The 18,827-nt window shown below is 42.9% G+C and overlaps 1 protein-coding gene across 1 annotated transcript in view; it reads left to right on the top strand.

The window, feature by feature from the left end:
• The window catches only part of PAX3 (paired box 3), a 103,321-nt gene extending 92,075 nt beyond the window's left edge, over positions 1 to 11,246 (top strand). Inside the window, exons 8-10 of the mRNA XM_019805888.2 lie at positions 9,712 to 9,958; positions 10,455 to 10,485; positions 10,624 to 11,246. Coding sequence (XP_019661447.2) covers positions 9,712 to 9,958; positions 10,455 to 10,485; positions 10,624 to 10,690 — 345 coding nt within the window. The 3' untranslated portion in view covers positions 10,691 to 11,246. The remainder of the gene's footprint in view (positions 1 to 9,711; positions 9,959 to 10,454; positions 10,486 to 10,623) is intronic.
• The last annotated feature ends 7,581 nt before the right edge of the window (positions 11,247 to 18,827 follow it).

Raw genomic sequence — 18,827 nt, 5'->3', positions numbered from 1 at the left:
GAATCAAGCCTTTATATGTGGTTGGAATGCAATGTAAAGCTTTTAATTTATTACTGCATTTGCAAAATGGCAATATCTACAGAAATCTGAATACTTGCATATTTATTCAATTAGGGCTGAATGTGTGCTTTATACTGCAGACACAGAAGACTGGATTTACTCATTAGTTGTGTATTATTTTTTGTTTTCTTTTTTTCTGAAGAAATCTGTTTCCGCAAAACAGTCTGGGTCTCATCAGAGGTGTGTATTTTTCAATGTACAGTATAATATTTAAAAATCACTCTTGACATTTAGCTAGAGTTCAGTGAACTAGAGTTTCTGAGGTTAGTGATTGCACTGTTCCCGCTGGTCGATGAGAACGATGGGCAGTTGCGAGACAGTGCATTTTGCAGACTTCCAGGGTAGGAGTTCCACCTGGAAGGGAATATTTCCTACCTGTGACGGGATGGCAGCCCGTCCCCAGCGCTGAACTAACGAAGGAGGCAGGCATTATTTCAAGAAATAACTTATCTTCTTATCTCACAAAAAACTGAGGTCTCGTTTTGGGCAGCTTGCATTAAAAAAATCTAATTAAACTCTGGATTTAAAAATCACCTGCAGCGCTGGGCCTCTGTGTGTGTGTGACTCCTCAGGAAATTTCTAGATTGGTGGCAGCTCTGTCATGACTCTTGCAGGCAGAATTTTTTCTTTTTGCCTCTGTTGAGGTCCACTGGTATGTTTGTACCTTGTGAACACACGTACCACGTAGCACTCTGTATTATCTGATAACGTAGGCATTCCCCTCTTCACTGGGAACTTCTAGAGGAGTGGTACTAGGTCCTAATCATCTTGAAGCACCCAGGAACCAGGCAGTGCCTCATAATAAAGGTTTCTTCCCCGTAGTGGGCTCCTTGAAAGGTGGTTTGGGGAAATGGATTCTGAATCAGCAATTTGATACATGTTCCAAATTATATCCCTTTATCTTCCAAAGTCCCAGGGCACTCAGCCTACTAAAGGCTCTGACAAGTCTTGCAGTATAGAAACATGTTTGTTTCACTCCGTGTTTTCTGATTTAACTATGGAGCCCTTCTGTTGATTAAACTACCAAGTTTTGAGGAACATTTCCTAGGAAGTGCTGAATGAGAGAAAACACGGGTGGAGATCTGCTCACGATTCGTTCATGTCTAAAATGCTTCCCTTGATTTTTTTTTTCATGAGTGAATCTTCTTTCTATGTAATGTCTGATGTTATCTTCTCCTTCCACACATTGGACCCCTCTCTGTCTAAAAACTTAGCAGGTAGACGAGTAATTTTAAAGAAGAAGCTGTGAACTGCTTAATAATGTTTAGATAGGGAGAGAAGGGTGTAAATAAAGGAAAGAATTCCTGTTTAGTGACTTGATCACAGCGTGGATGTAGCTCATTGACCTAAAGAAGGAGCCTCAAGGTCAAAAGCACCAGATTTCAAAACGTATCAGCCACTTGCTAGCTGTGTGTCTTCGGGCAAGTTGCTTAAACTATCTTTGTTTCTGTTCCATTTTCTTGTTAAACGGGGAAGATAACAATAACAAAAAATTGTCCGGTAGAGCTCGGCTGAGAAGCACAGTACTTCGGAAATTTGGAAAGGCTTTTTATGAAGCAATAATACAAATTCAACGGGGCTTTCACTACTGTTTACTCCAAAATAACCCATGAGCCTTCGACAAAAACCAAAAACTTTATGTTTGTCCCTGCCAAAGAAGGCAAAGGTGGAAACTGAGTCATATCAAAAGAAAGGCAGGTTCTTGGTGGAATGGAGTGTTTTCAGTTGTTCTGTCCATTCCGAATGCAGGAATTGTCATGTACCTGAGCTACAACAGGCCCCAGAAGTGCAATGTATACAACTTGGTTTCGTTTGAGAAATTCAGATTACAATAACATAAAAACTCACTACAGTAAGAATACGAGCCAACCGTCCTTTATTCCATGGGCCTAGAGGTGGGGAAAGAACAGGGTTATCCTGATGGCTTCCTTTTTTTAGTCTCATTTTGATTTACTGAAAAACAATATCGACATGGACACGTTTTAAAAAAATCTACAGCCAGATTCTATGGTACTGGATGCCTTAAAGGTAAGCGAATCTGATAAAAGCTATGCTTCTCTCTTCAGTAAAGAATAGAGGTAGCTAAGACAACAGGTACAATGGAAAGATCTTAGAAAATAAGGGACAATCTAACCAAGTAATTTTGAGTTACCAATTGGGGAATATTCTTTTGATCACTAAATTGCAAAGACACTATTTTGTCAAGACCTGTAGGAGCAGATTTAGTTTCTGTAGCTCAAAGAACTATGTAAGTGGTTTCACTGTGGGCCCTAGATGTTTCCAGCATACATCAGTTTCCTGTGCAATAGGGAGACATAGCCACTGTCCACCTGGTGATCAAGGACATAAGTAAATTTTCAGTAGAAAAGCAACACAACATCTTAGTTGGCTCAGCGTCCCTGGAATTGGGTAAGGGAGGGAAGCGAGGTACATAGGATTTTAGCTTAGTGGGGTAGTAGCTTCTGGTTCTTGGAAGACTGTATTCTCAGACGTCCCCTATCTGTAGAGTTACTGCAAATTTCCCTGCATCCTGGATGGATGCTTATTCTGCCTTACCACAAAGCCTGTGAAACAGGCCAGAACACATTTCCTAAAGGATATATTCATTCTGAGACTTTTGCAAGGCTGTCCTCTGCTTTCCCATGGTTAATAGAAATAGCCTTCTTGACATCTACTCATTAAATTAGTATCACTTGTCTTATCAGTTGACTCTCTCCTCTACCCTGAGAACATACCTTCTTTCCCATGAAGAGAAGGATAGGGAACCTTCTCTTCTGTAATCTTGGGCATTTAGTAGATGGAGTCTTATGACCTTGACTTTGAGCAGCCATTGAAAAATTTGTCTACATCACACATGGTCTGAAAGAAAGAAGAGATGTCCTTGTTGAGATGGGCCACTGTTTTCCTCCCTTAGTAGGTTGGAGTGTCTGTCCCCCGTGTTGTTAGCGTGTTGGTGGAAGGGAAAATCTCAGGGGAAAGAGAATACAGTGTAGCCCCACATCCTTTGTTTCAGAGGGGCAGAGTTTAGGACCTTCTTTCTAAAAGCCAGCGTGGACTTCTAGTCTGTTTTAGGTTTTCTTGTGTGTGTGTGAATGTTAGAGCTGGGCAGTTAAGGTGCACGCAGGAGTGGTCACGAGGGTGAATGGGCCCCGCAGTTCCTTGAATGCAGGTTGACTTTATGGGCAATTAGGGATGAAGTTTTAATCCATCTCCCTGAAGTACTGTGGGATGCCCAAGTGTAGAGCTTTTCCCTTTCTAGATTTGGAATCCCAGGTCCCAGAGGGTCAATTAATATTTAGCAAACATGTCCTGAAGTCGTCATGAAATTAAACCAAGATATATGTTTGATTTTCCACAGTCACGTGTTCAGGCAGGGTTTTGAAGTGGTGATGGGTTTGAGCGCTTACCTTTTGGAGGGCTACTGTGGTGGTGGGGAGAGTTAACAGCAGGTAATGCCATTCCTCCCAGAGAGTTTCAGACTCTGTGTTAAGTGATGAATGAGGGTATCTGACCCACATCTGTTTTCCATTAGAATGGAACATTGCCCTGACATCGTTAGGAGCATTTGTCAAGATTCCCTGGACAGAGCTTCTGTAAATTACATGCTGCAAATGTGTCAGGGTCAGATAAGAGGATATCATTAACTCCCTCAAGTTTACTCAGGGCTCTGTCAGTCCATCTTAATATGCTAACAGCCAACGATTTTCCTTGAGCCGTTTTGTTATATTTTTCATTCATAGAAGAAAAAAAGTCGATGCTCTTCCCCCCCACTCCCAATATTGCACATGTTCTTTTCTCATAAATCATATTAATTGTAGACATGGTCACAAAGCATATTAAATGCAGGCATGCGTAAATGAATTAAAACATATGAGAATTTTATTATGACCCATGGTGGGTCTAACATAGTCAAATACCAACTGTGTTAACTGGCATCCTTTTTCATTTGGGTGGAATAAGCTTTTTCTTAATGGGCTTTATTTTATTGATAATAGATGGACATGATTATCATTGGCTAGAAGTAAACAAAATGTGTGTGTGTGTGTACGTGTCATTATTGCACGCCATTTCTATGCTGAGTCTTTGCCTGGATCTATGGTTTAGTCAGCAGTGCCTAAAGGATATTGCTTTCAATTTAACAGCTTAGCTCTATTGAGAAATAGGTACTCTAAAGAATTGAGGAAATAAAAGTTATTCTGTGATTGGTCATAGGGCTGGAGATTAAATCACATCTGTCACTCAGAGTTTATCTGAGATGGTACTGACTGCGCTCTTTACAAATAAAACTTAGAAGTGCAGGTAGCATAGGAACCACGCACGTCTGGCATTCAGACTCTGGAATCATGCATTAAACATAGCTACTTGCAACATGTAAGCTAAGGAGTAAAATAAAAAATAAGGGTGTGTTCAGCTGGACATTTTACAAACACTGGCTTTCTATCTGGTTAGGTAAGGAAAGGTCAGGCATGCCCTTGCCGCAGCTGTGGGTGTGGGTGAGAAGGTCACCATACTTACCTTAAAGAAACTTCTGCCCTCGGGCAACTTCCCTCTTACAGCTTTTAAACAGACAGGGCCAAAAAATCTAATTATTTAGATTCTAATCAACTGCAGGATCATTCCTAAGGCATTTGAATCTGAAGGCAATGTTCTGGTTCTCAGTTGTTCAAATTTAGGCTTTTGCAGGCTCCAAGGTACAGTCACTGAAATTTAACCATCAGATGACTCCTGCAGCGTCTGTGTAGCCAAAACAACAACAACAACAAAAACCTCATTTAGACATTTGAGTATTTTTGTTTGGTTTTGAAAATACATTACATCCAAATTAAGAATATATACAGTCAGTATGTACAGTTTTGGAGGGGAAGGTAGAAGCTGGGAAAAAAAGCCCGTCATGTCATACATAACTGTATTTCACAATCACAAGAACATCTGATTACTTAAGAACAAAAAAGAAAGTACAGACATGAACCAGGATTCCTACTAAGGAAAAACGACACGCGAGATGTACACCATAATTTGCTAAATCATTTGAGGTTTCTGATTAGCTCTGAGCCCTTTCAACTGACGGCAAAACCATAACACTTAGGCTAAGACAAATATTTTCCAGATTCATTGTTTTAAACGTAAATCTTCATTTGGCCCGTAGTTTTTATCTTTTATATATAATCTTCCAATAGGAAAATTAATTCAAGGGAAATACGGCATGAAGCAATTGTAAAGAGTTAGTTTTTTTCCTGAACCATATGATCTTCCGATCAAGATATAAACAACCTATTTGGAATTCTGAAACTTGAGAATGACCTTAAAGAAATCTTTTGAAAATGTCTCTAATAATTCAAAAGTTGCAAGGATCTGTGCTAGGGTTGGCACACGATTCTAAGGCTTTGGATTTTTTTAAAAAGGTTATCCACAAAAAGGGGAAGTGTTTTTGGAGGTAACTATTTAGAAATATACTTAATAGTTGTTTTTTCAGCTGCCTCACCTAGGAGTTGTACTCCTTGTGAAATCGTTCTCCTACACCCCTTCCCAGTGGGACAGAACAGAGATCTTTATTACAGAAAAATTCTTCTTGGTCATTGCATCTCTTGGACTTATCTGGCATTTAGTAAGAGTGTGGTTGGTGTTCCGTAGACAGAAATGAATGGCCCAGAGTTTATTTATTTTTCTTTGAAATTGTTTGTGAGAGCCAGGCATAATTATGCTTTCCTCAACCCCAAATTAAAAAAAAAAAAATCAGGCAAAAATGCTAGTCCTGTCATAGAAACAGCTTGCTAATAGTTTATGAGGGGGGAAAAAAAACCCCATTTTACAACAAATGAAGATTTTATTTTAGGCTTTGAATGACAAATTGCTGTAGGAAAAGCATGTATAAAAGAAATTGCGACAATATTCTTAGAAAGAAAATATGACTGGAAGACGTTCTGTAACCATATTGGGGGAGTTCTAAGAAGTTCATTTACCAACTTCTTTGTGCAGCAACAAGAAATTTCCATAGCTTCCCTTGAACCACATGAAATACAAAATAGCTTTTAAAGATATGTACATTAAAGTGTAATGGGGACCCATCCATAGAGACTTGAGGTTTTAAATTATGTTAGGGGAAAGTAATGCATTTTGTATTGATACATTCACTATTTTATTCTCCAATGCAGATTTCCTTTTCAATTTTTAAATTAGAAGTTACTAAAAAGATGTATATTTCTCAAGTTTTCTGCATGTGAAGTATTGGAATAAATCATGTTAGTTTCCAATTATTTGTTAATTTCCATTTTGGGCCACCTGTAGGAAAATATTAGTTCCTCTTGTCCATCCTTATACAATTCTTGAGAAAGAAATCATGAGGACAGTATGTGACCATCACAGTGGAAATCAGAACTTGTGGGAGAATGTCTGTCTCTTGGCTCTATTGGGGAAGACAAAGGGAGCGAAGATGGTGGGTCTCTGGTCCTTTTTCAGTTTTCACGTTAGCCACTGCGGGTACTGGGCTGCCGAGCTAAGGGCTTTTGCTCAAGCGGAAACTGACATTGGCTTTTTGTGGGGGACACAGGCCAATACTGAAAGGAAGACCCAGTGTGGATTCCTCCTGTTTCCTTCACGCAGCAGTCATCCTTCCTGACTGGGTCATGCTCTGCGATGTCTTTAGGACACTGTGTCCTGGAACCTTAAGGGACTGTATTTCTGTTGCCCTGGAATATGGCTCTGACAGATCCTACTGTGTCTTGTCCATCCTCCAGGAGATCTATTTCTAGGTCTTAGATTTAAATCTTGTCTTAAAGTATTTTCTAATTCAGCAACTGCCAAAAGTTGCGCCATGAACCATAAGCTGAATTTTGCTTGCAGGAAGGACTCATTTCTTCTCTTTTGGGATCTTCATGGTGTTCTCCCATGGACAAAATTATTACTGCTTTCAAAGTTAATGCAAAGAAGAATTATATGGCAGAGGATGAAAAAATAAGTTTATCACAAAAACGTACAGATGGCTCATGGGAGTGTGTGCATGTTTTGAATAACAGTTGGCTCTTTGACTATAATTGTGTATTGAGTATTCCAGTTCTCCCTTAAAGTGATACAATATTAACTAAGTTTCAAGTAAGTATTTTCATGAAAGATGCTATTAATCTAAATATAATTCCATTTTATCCGGGTCCATTGGATGTTTTTTGTTCTCCAGATTAATATAACTACAAAATTGCTTTTGCTAAGTGTTTGTTTTTACTCAGCCCAGTTTATTTGCAATAAAATATTTGTGCTCTGTGTCATTATCCCCCCTTCATTGACATGGTCACATTTGTCATGTTTTTATTTTCCTCATCCATTCTTGCTCCTGGGCTAGTCCACAAAGAGATACCCCTGATTTGAAAGGGGTAGGCTTGGCACTGAACAACCTCTGTTTTAGATCCTTTTCTTCTAGTAGACATGCCTGCATAATTTGGGCTGAAATAAAATACTTAATAAATTAGTACATCTATAGCTTTTAAAAAATTTTATCCATATATAGGTACTGTAAAATCTTCTATACAAGCGCAAAGGCAAAAAAAAAAAAAAAGAAAAAAAACATGTAGGTGGAAGAACATTCAGGAAATAACTTAAATGCATTCTAGGTTATGTTCAAGTTTTTTAAATGAGAAAATGAAGTAATTAACTTACTATAAACAGCGTCGGGGAGGGCCCGTGAGAACCCCACATTCTGGTGACTCCCTACCCTCCCAGAGCTCTGAATCCCCAGTAAAATAAAATGACGTTCTGTCACCTACGATTATTTTTTAGAATATAAGTAGTTTTTAAGGCTTTTTAGAAAGCAGTGTCACCACATAATTCAAGAAAACTTAGATCCCCTGGAACATCTTTAAAAATTCGGGTATTGCCGTGTTGCTTTCCACACACTGGCCCCCCACCTCCCACAGGCTCACACGCACAACTCAAACGAAAAGGCAGACGAGGAAACATAGACTAGCTCTTCAGGGTGGGGGAGATCGGTGGCTTGTTAAAATAGAGGAAGAAAGGGTCAGCCATAGAGGGTGGTTAAGCAGACCTGCCCCCACTTTTGTCTCTTGGGGCTAATTGACTGTAGATCAGTTGAAAGCTGCATTTCAAGAAGATTTTGTTTAGATAGCAGGATGGTGCAGACCCTTCCCGAAGGGGATTGTGGGGTCGTTGGTTTCTGAATCTAATTTAAGATGTCTTTTCTGGGATGCCAGGCTAGCCCCTGTCTCCCACCTTGTTGGAACCCTCCATCCAGGATTCCTTGGGCTGAATTACCTGGGTGGACAGCGTGAGGCCAGAGTCATGGCTTGGGGCTCACCGCCACCCTCTCCTCTTATCTATCACTTTAACCACCCTATGTGTCAAAGTCCCTCAAACACAACAGGGAGATTTTGGCCCTGTGTGTGGTTGTGAGCTCCCACGCGGAAATACTTGGCACACAGGCTCTGCACACAGTACCTGGTTTCTCCTGCACCTGTTCCTTGACCCCTGCTGCTAGATGGTGTGAAGTTGGGAAAAATCACTCCCACTCCCCGGTGGCAGTTTTCCAGCTGCCAAATTGATTCGCCACTTGACTTCCATCACCAGATGCTGTAAGGGTCAGCGAGCTTGAGTTCGCGAAACACTTCCCCCTGCGATCTGAAAGTTGTTCTGTCATCACAAGGTGGTGGTGGTTGTTTTTCTTTTAAAAGTTCTCTGGCTCTCCAGGGTTATTTACAAAACTGAACAGAGTTTTTAGAACATGCGTGCATTTCGGGCTTTTCTTTCCTTTTAACGTCTTCTTATATGTGAAATGTTTAGATAAGAAATGTAAAGGCAGGGAATGGAGGCAGGTACTTGGAGAGTTGTTTACCCCCCTCCCCTCCCCTTCCTCCCTCCCTTCCCTACTCCCTCCCTCCCTCCCTTCCTCTTTCTCTCCCTCCCTCCTTCCTTCCTTCAGTACCTAATATGTTTCAAGTACCGTGTTAGGCACTAAGACTATAAAGGTGAGTAGGTTATGGCCCTCAAAGCTCTCATAATTCAGAGCAGGTGACCAGAGTCATGACTGCACCGTGGGAGGGATGAGTAAAGCACTAGGGAGCTTCGGGGAGGGAGTAATTCTCTCTGAGTACTTAAGGACGGCCTAGGTGGGGAGAGGAACTTTCTTGAGAGGGAAGGCTATGAGAATAGACATAGGCATCCTAAGTTACACGAAAAGAATTTCACTCCAATCCGTTGAACTTAAAAAAAAAATAAACTAATGTCTATTTAAAATCACATGTGAAGCTTCCAGATGTAATATGTGACTAGCCAGTGTACTGTATGAACAGATACGATTTCTCCCTCTGTCCTTCTGTCCCTCCTTCCTTTCCCCTTCTTTGAAATTCTAGTCCAATTTTATTGCTAGAGGCATGGTGAGGCTCTCTTTCCACCTCTTTTTCTTTTCCCTCCCTCCCCCCTGCTCCCTCCCCGTCTTTCCTTTTTCTGAAACCTCCATCAGATGTTCTCACTGGGCATGATGCTGTGTCCGTGCCCCTTTGCGTTGTGGTCGGTGTCTTCTGGACAGCCCTGTCCCCACAGATTTCCGAAGAAATAAAAATTGGACTTTGCTAGTTATCCCTTCGGCTTTCAGCTATGATCTGGTCCTCTCTGCATTCTTACTTCCTCCCAATCTGCCGTTTATTTTAGGTAATGGGACTCCTGACCAACCACGGTGGCGTACCCCATCAGCCCCAGACCGATTATGCTCTCTCCCCTCTCACCGGCGGCCTGGAACCTACCACCACGGTGTCGGCCAGCTGCAGTCAGAGACTAGACCATATGAAGAGCTTGGACAGTCTGCCAACATCTCAGTCCTACTGTCCACCCACCTATAGCACCACGGGCTACAGTATGGACCCTGTCACAGGCTACCAATATGGGCAGTATGGACAAAGTAAGCCTTGGTCTCTCTGGGGCTAATGACTCCTGACAGGATGAAAAATCTCAACCCTTCCTTAAGAAAGGGGCGGCGGCGGCGGCAGGGTTAGGCCTGACATCCCAGTATCAGTTTCGTGGCAAAGCCCGCAGACTGTTCCAGCAAGGGCTCCCTTCTATCATTATTTTCTTAACTGATGTCAACAACATCTTGCGGTTATTAATTGCCGCGATGTGAAGCCTGATTGGCACTAGGTAAAACACAGGGGTTGGCCAAAATGAAATAACCCCTGGCATTAGAAACACATGTTCTTAATGAGGTCAGCTCAAGGATCATATGGGCTATAATCCCGAGGACGCAGACTTGTGTCAAACTTGTCTCAGGAATAAAAATATTAGTCTCGATCCTTTGATACCAGGGTATTAAATATGACATTGTCAGCCTGTAGCTGATTTTGCCCCTTGCTGTGAATTGTCCTAGCGTGACCTAAAAAGCTACGTGTGTTTCCTTACAGGTGCCTTTCATTATCTCAAGCCAGATATCGCATAAGTGAACTGTCCACTTGGAGCTAAAACTGGTCCTGTTTCCGGTCTCCACAGCCTACACATGAAGAATCTTCTCAGAAAAAAAAAATCACCTTTTTGGGGGGCAGTCTCGCCAGGAGATTATTTTCCCTCCAGTAGTTGGTTTCAAATTCTTTTGAACATATTGGACAAAAGCAGTGGAAGAAAGGAAGGCTCGGAACGGTGAAAAGACAAATGCAACATTTTAAGGCAATGATTTAACGTGGTTACACATCAAATAGCCCAACTCTTTAGTGCTGATGATCAAGGAGCTAAAACATTCCATCTGTGTGTGTGTGTGTGCGTGCGTGTGCGTATGTCCCTGTGTGTGAGATTTATCTGGACTGGTTCAGGCAAGCAGAATGTTCTAAACTATTGTTGGAAAGTACTCTGAAGTATCACGTGTTTGATGTTCAATGCTGACACTCCTACAGTTGTAAAACTGCTCCCGTAACGAAGCAGGAATGGAGGAATCCTTGACTTTTTTACACACTGGAAATGGATATAAAAAATCAATGGCACCATTTTTTAGGAAGTTAGACTAGATGTAAAGGACCTCCCAAATAAATTATTTGTGATCTTATCCTCATTTGTAACCCAGTTGTCAATAAATGTCCCCGGGGGCGGACAGCCTTGCGGACAGGATATGGGATAACGGAAAGGAAAAGTTTGTTTTCTTTCTTGGTGTGGGGAGAGGTAGGCGACATTGTCCCAGTTCATTTTCATTTTGAAGCCAGCCTGGCCAGGGGTGGGGGGAGGGGGTGCGGTGGAGAGGAAGTGACGAGCATTCCCACAGCTGCTTATCGGTGTGCAATACTGTGTACCTCACGGATGCTTTGGCCATGGCCAGGGCTGTAGAAACAGAATCAGAACTATATTTTTGCAGGTGCTTTATTTTCGCAGCCCATGATCCATTGCGGTAGGAGGCATGACGTTCGCCATTTAATGGACAACCAACAGCCAGCTTGCTCCTTTTGACTAGAGACCGTGTTCGAGAATTGTGCTTTTACAACGACGACGTTTACATTCTTCTCTTTTCTATGAAAGGCAGGGCAAGAGCAGAAGTGTCCACGTGGCTCTCATGTACTTTTAAATTATACAAGGATATCCAGTAGGGAAAGATTATAGGAACTGAGGTTTACATACGTTTGTGTGGTGACATTTTAGAATGTCAATAAATTTGCTTTTTCGAGCTGTTAAGAGGAACGAGAAGGTGGAAGGCAGTGTTATTTATTTCTTTGTCTTCTTGGAACCATGAACGAGGTAGGCACAGATACATTCCCTTTAGAGTTTAGAACGATGACATAGTGGGGTAGCGAGACTAGACGTAGTTCCTGTTTAGTTCATGCGTTGGTCATAGAGGGCGATGGGTCAAGAGAAGTACTATCTTTGTGTTGCAGCCTCAACCAACAACAATGTGTTGTAAAAATGTCTTTCATGTAAAAAGTGCAGTAAATATTTACTATTTATAATGAATAAACAGTTATGAAAACTTGCCCAACACTGCTTTTTTGGGGAACCAGTGAATGGTAGCAGTAATAAAAACTTGCATATGGAAAACCAATAAACAGGCTTCGCTGCCCACGGGCCCTTCTGGATTAGACTGTAACCTTCACAGAGAGGGTCACACACCCCACAGTCGTGTTCTGTTGAAGAAGCTTGGTTGAACACACTTTTTAAATGATGGAAGCTTTTGTTTTTGTGGATGTGGTATTCACAAGACCCCTAAGTCCACTTTTCTCTCTCCGTGGTTCTCTGAGCTGTCAAATCCCTTCACTGTCATCGTAGGAGTATGTCTTCCCCCAGGTACCTTCTCTGTCTTCATCTCTAGTCGTCATCGCCACTGAAATTCTTATGGAAAGCTTTCAAATTTTGTCATTCATTTTATTTTAGAAGCTCTCTTCACTCTTCATGGAAAACATTACTGCTTCTGTCATTCATTCTTCCTTCCTCCTTCTTCCCCCCTTCCTTCTAGACTTCCCTCCCTCCCTCTGTCCCTTCAATATTTTTTATTTATTTATTTATTTTATTTATTTATTTTTAAAGATTTTATTTATTTTATGTGACAGAGAGACAGAGCGAGAGAGGGAACACAAGCAGGGGGAGTGGGAGAGGAAGAAGCAGGCTCCCAGCAGAGGAGCCGGATGCAGGGCTCGATCCCAGAATGCCAGGATCACGCCCTGAGCCGAAGGCAGACGCTTAACGACGGCGCTACCCAGGCGTCCCCCACCATGTTTTTTTAAACACTTATTTATTGAGAGTCTAAGTGTACCAAGTATGGTGCTTGGCACTGGTGTTATGGCAATGCTTGTAGCCTAGTGGGTAGGCCAGGCGAGTAAATGCAGTCGCAATAAAGCATGAAGACTGCTTTTGTCAGTAAATAATCACAATGCCCTTTGAGGCTCTTACTTACATTAACCCATTTATTCTATAGGCAGATGTTGTTGTCATTGACATTCCTCTTTCATGGATGAGGAAACTGAGGCATAATGTGCTTACGTGAGATCAGCCGGCGGCGAGCTGGGATTTGATTCCAGGCAGACTGATTCCAGAGCCTACGTGCTTATACGCACTCTTCTGCCTTCCCAAGTCCCGACTAGTGCGGGAGAACCGTATAGTCAAAGATGCAGAAAGAAGGAGCGCTGTTCAATTCAGTAAGCAGCTAGCCACGTATGGCTATTTAAATTTACAGCAATTAGAAGTACACAGAACTAAGAAATCGGTCCCGTGGGTGCACTAGCTGCATCTCGAGGGGGCAATAGCCACATGTGGGCGGAAGCTGTGGTGTCGGGCAGGGTAGAGCTGGAGCATTTCCAACATTGCAGAAAGGTTCTGCTCGTCAGTGCTGATTTAAAGCATGTCTGTTTAAAACCCCAAGGACTTGAAGTGCCCTAGGTAAAATCTACAAGTTCTTTAAATGTGTTAGGTGTTCTTAGCTCACACGCTCATCCTTCCAGTCAAACATGTTGCTCTTTATCCGACGATTATCTATTCCAAAAATATTTTAAGAAGAGGAAAGGAAGGTAATCTTTACCAAACACTTTTGTTATCTTGTTTAGTCCTGTGAGGTGGGCGTTATTAGCCCCAAACGACAGATGAATGGACTGAGGTCCAGAGTTGTTCATGAGTTCGGTCGAGATCATACACAGTCAGAAATAGTAGAGGGGCGCCTGGGTGGCACAGCGGTTAAGCGTCTGCCTTCGGCTCAGGGCGTGATCCCGGCGTTATGGGATCGAGCCCCACATCAGGCTCCTCTGCTATGAGCCTGCTTCTTCCTCTCCCACTCCCCCTGCTTGTGTTCCCTCTCTCGCTGGCTGTCTCTATCTCTGTCGAATAAATAAAAATCTTTAAAAAAAAAAAATAGTAGAAGCAGGCTTTGACTTCCGCTCAGCCTGGGGGCAGATCCAGGCTTCATTTTACCTTTCCGAGCCCTGCCGGCGACACTCACTTCATTATATCAACCTAGCCTCATGCCAAACTCAAGTTGAAAGAGGGTACTACAGAAAATAATTCACTCCCAGTCCGAGAGAGCAATGCTTCCAGGACCTGGGATTACAAAACAGAAACTGATCTTCCAGGTCACTTTCCCTCCCCCCCCAATCTCAGAATTTGGCACGTGTGGCTCAGCTCTCTCTCTTTTATAAAGATTTTATTTGAGAGAGAGGGAGAGAGACCGTGTATGAGCCGGGGGGGGGGCAGAGGGAGAAGCAGACTACCCGATGAGCAGGGAGCCCGATGTGGGGCTCTATCCCAGGACGGCGGGATCACGACCTGAGCCAAAGGCAGACCCTTAACAGACTGAGCCACCCAGGCGCCCTGCTCATATCTCTTTTTGATCTATTTCTTTATGCCCTTATGTCTGTATGTCTCTGAGATCTCTTGCTCAGTTCATATCTCTCATGTTGAAAATCTCTGTAGATCAATTTTTTCCTGACTTTTTTTTTTTTTTTTGGTTTGTACCTAATCTATCTCCAGAGGAATGAGGACTTGACTCCCCCCACCCTCCAGTCCTGACTCCCCTCCCCGTCAGAGTCTTGCTCTTATTCCCTGGGACAAGTGGCCTCTAGCATTCAACTGAGCTTGAACCTGACTCTGTGTAGAGGGGTTTGCCTTTGTCCATATAGTTATACAACTTAGTTGGAAAACTTAAAGTAAAAACTAAAGATTAGAACTTAAAATTATTAAATCATGGATGTACTAATGTCAATTGCTGAGTGATTCTTTCCTGGGCAGCCATTGCCCTAGCAATAGGTCTCATATTTCACATCTGTGATGGACACAAACATATTTTTTTGGCCCCATTTGGAAAGATATTTTCACACACACCTGGATATTTGGGGGAACATCCTATGTTAGCAGGGATCTTCATTAGTGCTGGCAACAGAAACAGCACAATGGACAAGGTCATTGGCTCACCGCTGTGGGGTTCAGGAAGAGTCTTAAATGGGGGAGGGGATGGATTAATTGATGTCCTTTGTGCAGACATGCGACGGAAGACTCGATCCTCAAACTACGTAATCACCACATGGAACCAGAACAAGATGTCTATAGGAAGGAAATCTGGGGACAAAGGCTTGGGCCTCAATCATTCTGAGTAAATAAATGATTTTTGGTGTTTAATCATTTACAGATAAGGAGAGCTGGTGTCAAACATTGAGGAGTAGAGCAAGTGACAAGTGGCAGTGTTGATGCAAAGTGATCCGCAAGGCCAGCCTCAGCCCTAGGCAAGCACTCATGGGTCTCGAATCAGTTTTGGATGATATATGAGAGAAAGGGAAAAAACAGACCTAGGCTCAGGCTTCTTGTCAAATGCTGGTGATACAAGCTAGTCTCTCTCTCATAGATCCACTCTTTGGTATCACTGACCATTATATCCCAAGAGCCTAGCACCATGTCTGACCCATAATGAGTACTCAGTACCTGCCTGTTGAATAAATGAATAAATAAATAAATGAATGAATGAAGAGTGCCTCTCTTGTACTGTCCTGACATGATCTTCTGAAGAAGGAGCTCGACCTCAAAGGTGTGCGAATTGGGGTGAACAAGTTTGATATTGCATTGATCCCTGGGGTAGGAGCCCAGCTAGCTGGTTAGGGTAGGACCAAAGGGACAGAGATTGTCTTGAGCTTGGATTAGTACCAAGCCTTAGGGAAGGAGCGGGAGGCAGGGGGCCCTGGCAAGTCACTTGGGAGCCATATTTCTGGTGTTTCTGACTGATTTAGATGGTGCGAGGCAGGGAAAGAGCCAGTTGGTTGATTGCTGAGAACATGGTTCTAATTATAAACTCACTCATTATAAAACACCCCAGTGTCTGGACCTACCCAGACCTGTGACTCAGAATCCAGGGACATGGGCACAGGGAGGATTGATCAAGCGAGAGCTCAAAGAGAAGCCTTTGGCTGGATTGAAGCCTGCCCCCTCTTGACCAGGGAACTGGCAGATGTGTTTTCTGGGCTCGACGTTGTGGTCAGGGTCATTCATCACAGCACAGCTTAGAGAAGTCACTCTGGCACATGGAGTCACCTTAGCCTTATCTTCCACCAGTCCTTGAACCAGAGGGAAAGATGTGGAGAGGTAGCAGTTGAGTGATGCTGCACAAGGCGGAAATCTGTGGAATTACTGTTGGATTGGTGTTGCGTTATGACTCCATCGTATCTCCAGCTGGACATATACAAAACCCTACCACACGAAATTCAGCAGTGCTTGGCCTTTTCCCAAGTGGTGCGTGGACATCTTGTGCCCCAGGCTCTTGTGATCCTGTAGCGTTCGGGAGAGTTCTAATCATGGGACTGAAAACATAGCTTTCTCTTGGCCCTGCTCATCTGGCACCCCCACTCTGGGAAGCCAAGCTCCTGAGCTTCGGACAGAATCCCCACAAATGCCAGCTCCTTTTACCACTTGTAGAGTGAGGGAGGTAGGCAATGGTTTCTGTTTCCTAATTAATTAATTTGTGGGATATGTATTGAGCTCCTCCTGTATGCTGGGCAGTGGGACTTCAGTGGAAGGTGAGACAACTCCTGTTGCCAGAAGACCCCAGCTCCGAATGAGCTGGATCAGCGAACAACGTGTTGGGAGACAAAGTGATATGTAAGGAAAAGTTGGTATGGAAACACAAGAAGAGAGGGCATGACTCCACCTGGCATTGGAACACTTTTCAGAGGAAGTGACCCTGGAGCAGAATATCTAAGGATAAACAGGAAGTTACGGGGGCAGATGTGGTTCCAAAGAGCCTGTGGGTTCCCTGTTTGTATGATGCCAGCTGTGGGGCTGCCAGGCAAAAGAGGCCAGGGAAGTTAATCAGGGGCTGGGCCTCCCAGACTCTCCAGTAAGACTGGTCCGCAGCCAGAGCCTTCTGGGAATCCCCAGTTTATAGAGTTCAAAGGATATGAGATTATGTTAAATGGCGCATTTATTTTTTTCCTTAAAAATGGATTGAGAGACTTTCCACCTGAGAGACCCGATAAGAAACTGGGGGGAGAAGGAGCACATATGTATGATTATTGCCTTTCTAAGCAGAACCCCAAAAGCTTGGTAGGGGCATGATGCCAACACTTAGTGGCCCAGCTGCATTTTCATCAGTGGAGAGCTCTTTGTTGGAGGTCTGGAAGCTGCCCTGCCTTTCATTACAGGCTGACAGGGACAATCCATTGTTAGTAATTATCCAAATGTGTGTATTTGGGCACTTGGCTGGGGATGGGGCCCCAGATCTCTGTGCTCAACCTTGAGCAGCAAAAAGGGGAAAGAAATGCCTTTCTTCCTTTTCTTTTTGAAGCTCCAAGTTGAAATTCTCCTTTTGGACAAACCGTACCCATCCCGCCTTCCCAAACACACTCTGTGGGTCTCTTGGTTATGTAAAGGAGAATACATACCTCTCTGGGGTGGAGAGTAAAGAACATGCAGGTGTAGGTATGGATGATGGGAGACTAAGTGGCTTTGCAAGAGGATGTCAAAGGCTATCTGGGTAGGTGGAGTTTTCTGTTTGAACATTATATTTACTTGTAGGAAACCAATGACTTCTTTCTGGCTTGGAACAGTAGAAATCTGCTTGAGGGATAAACTGCTCCTAAAAGCCCAGTGGCAGGCTGGGAGCATTCATGGAGGCATTAGGGTCTCAGGCAATCATGGTTTTGTACCCATCAACAGAAAACAGTTGCTATATTTGAATTTGGAAATTTGGAGAAGAATTTTTTTAAAAGATTTTATTTATTTATTTGAGAGAGAGCATGTGCATGAGTTGGGGGGAGGAACAGAGGGAGAGAATTTCAAGCAGATTCAACACTGAGCATGGAGCCCGATGTGGGCCTCCATCCCACAACCCTGGGATCATGACCTGAGCTGAAATCAGGAGTCGGACATCCAGCCAACTGAGCCACCCAGGCACCCCTAGAAAAGGATTTTTTTTTTTTGTTTTACTTTTAATCAAAAGTTTTATTTTTTTTTCTTTTTTTTTTATTTTATTATATTATGTTAATCACCATACAGTACATCCCCAGATTCCGATGTAAAGTTTGATGCTTTCATTAGTTGCGTATAACACCCAGTGCACCATGCAATACGTGCCCTCCTTACTACCCATCACCAGTCTATCCCATTCCCCCACCCCCTCCCCTCTGAAGTCTTCAGTTTGTTTCTCATAGTCCATAGTCTCTCATGTTTCATTCCCCCTTCTGATTACCCCCCTTTTCTTTATCCCTTTCTTCCCCTACCGATCNCTGTTTCAGTCTTGGTAGTTTATAGGTTTCCAGGAAGGCCTCCATCTCTTCCAGATTGTTTAGTTTTTTGGCATATAGCTGTTGATAAAAGTTTCTAATAATCCTTGCAATTTCAATGGTGCTGGTCGTGACCTCTCCCTTTTCAGTCATAATTTTAATAATCTCAGTCCTTTCTCTTTGTTTTTGGACAAGTTTTGCCAGTGGTCTATCAATTTTATGGATTCTCTCAAAGAACCAGCTTCTAGTCCTGTTGATCTGCTCTACTGTGGTTCTGGTCTCTAATTCATTGATTTCTGCTCTAATCTTGGTCAACTCCTTCCTTGTCAGTGGGTTAGGCCTGTCCCTCTGTTGCTGTTCCAGTTTCTTGAGGTGAGAATATAGAAACTGCATTTTAGATTTTTCTATTCTTTTGAGTGAGGCTTGGATGGCTATGTATTTCCCCCTTAGGACTGCCTGCAGTATCCCATAGGTTTTGGACCGTTGTGTTTTCATTCTCGTTGGTCTCCATAAATTATTTAATTTGATTTTTGATTTCCTGGTTTATCGAATAATTCCTGAGCAGGATGGTTCTTAGTCTCCAAGCGTTTGAGTTTCTTCCAAATTTTTCCTTGT

Source organism: Ailuropoda melanoleuca, chromosome 2, assembly GCF_002007445.2.
Source record: "Ailuropoda melanoleuca isolate Jingjing chromosome 2, ASM200744v2, whole genome shotgun sequence".
In the NCBI taxonomy this organism is placed as follows: domain Eukaryota; kingdom Metazoa; phylum Chordata; class Mammalia; order Carnivora; family Ursidae; genus Ailuropoda; species Ailuropoda melanoleuca.
The sequence above is the reverse complement of the archived record's forward strand: the minus strand, read 5'-3'. Positions and strand labels throughout refer to the sequence as shown.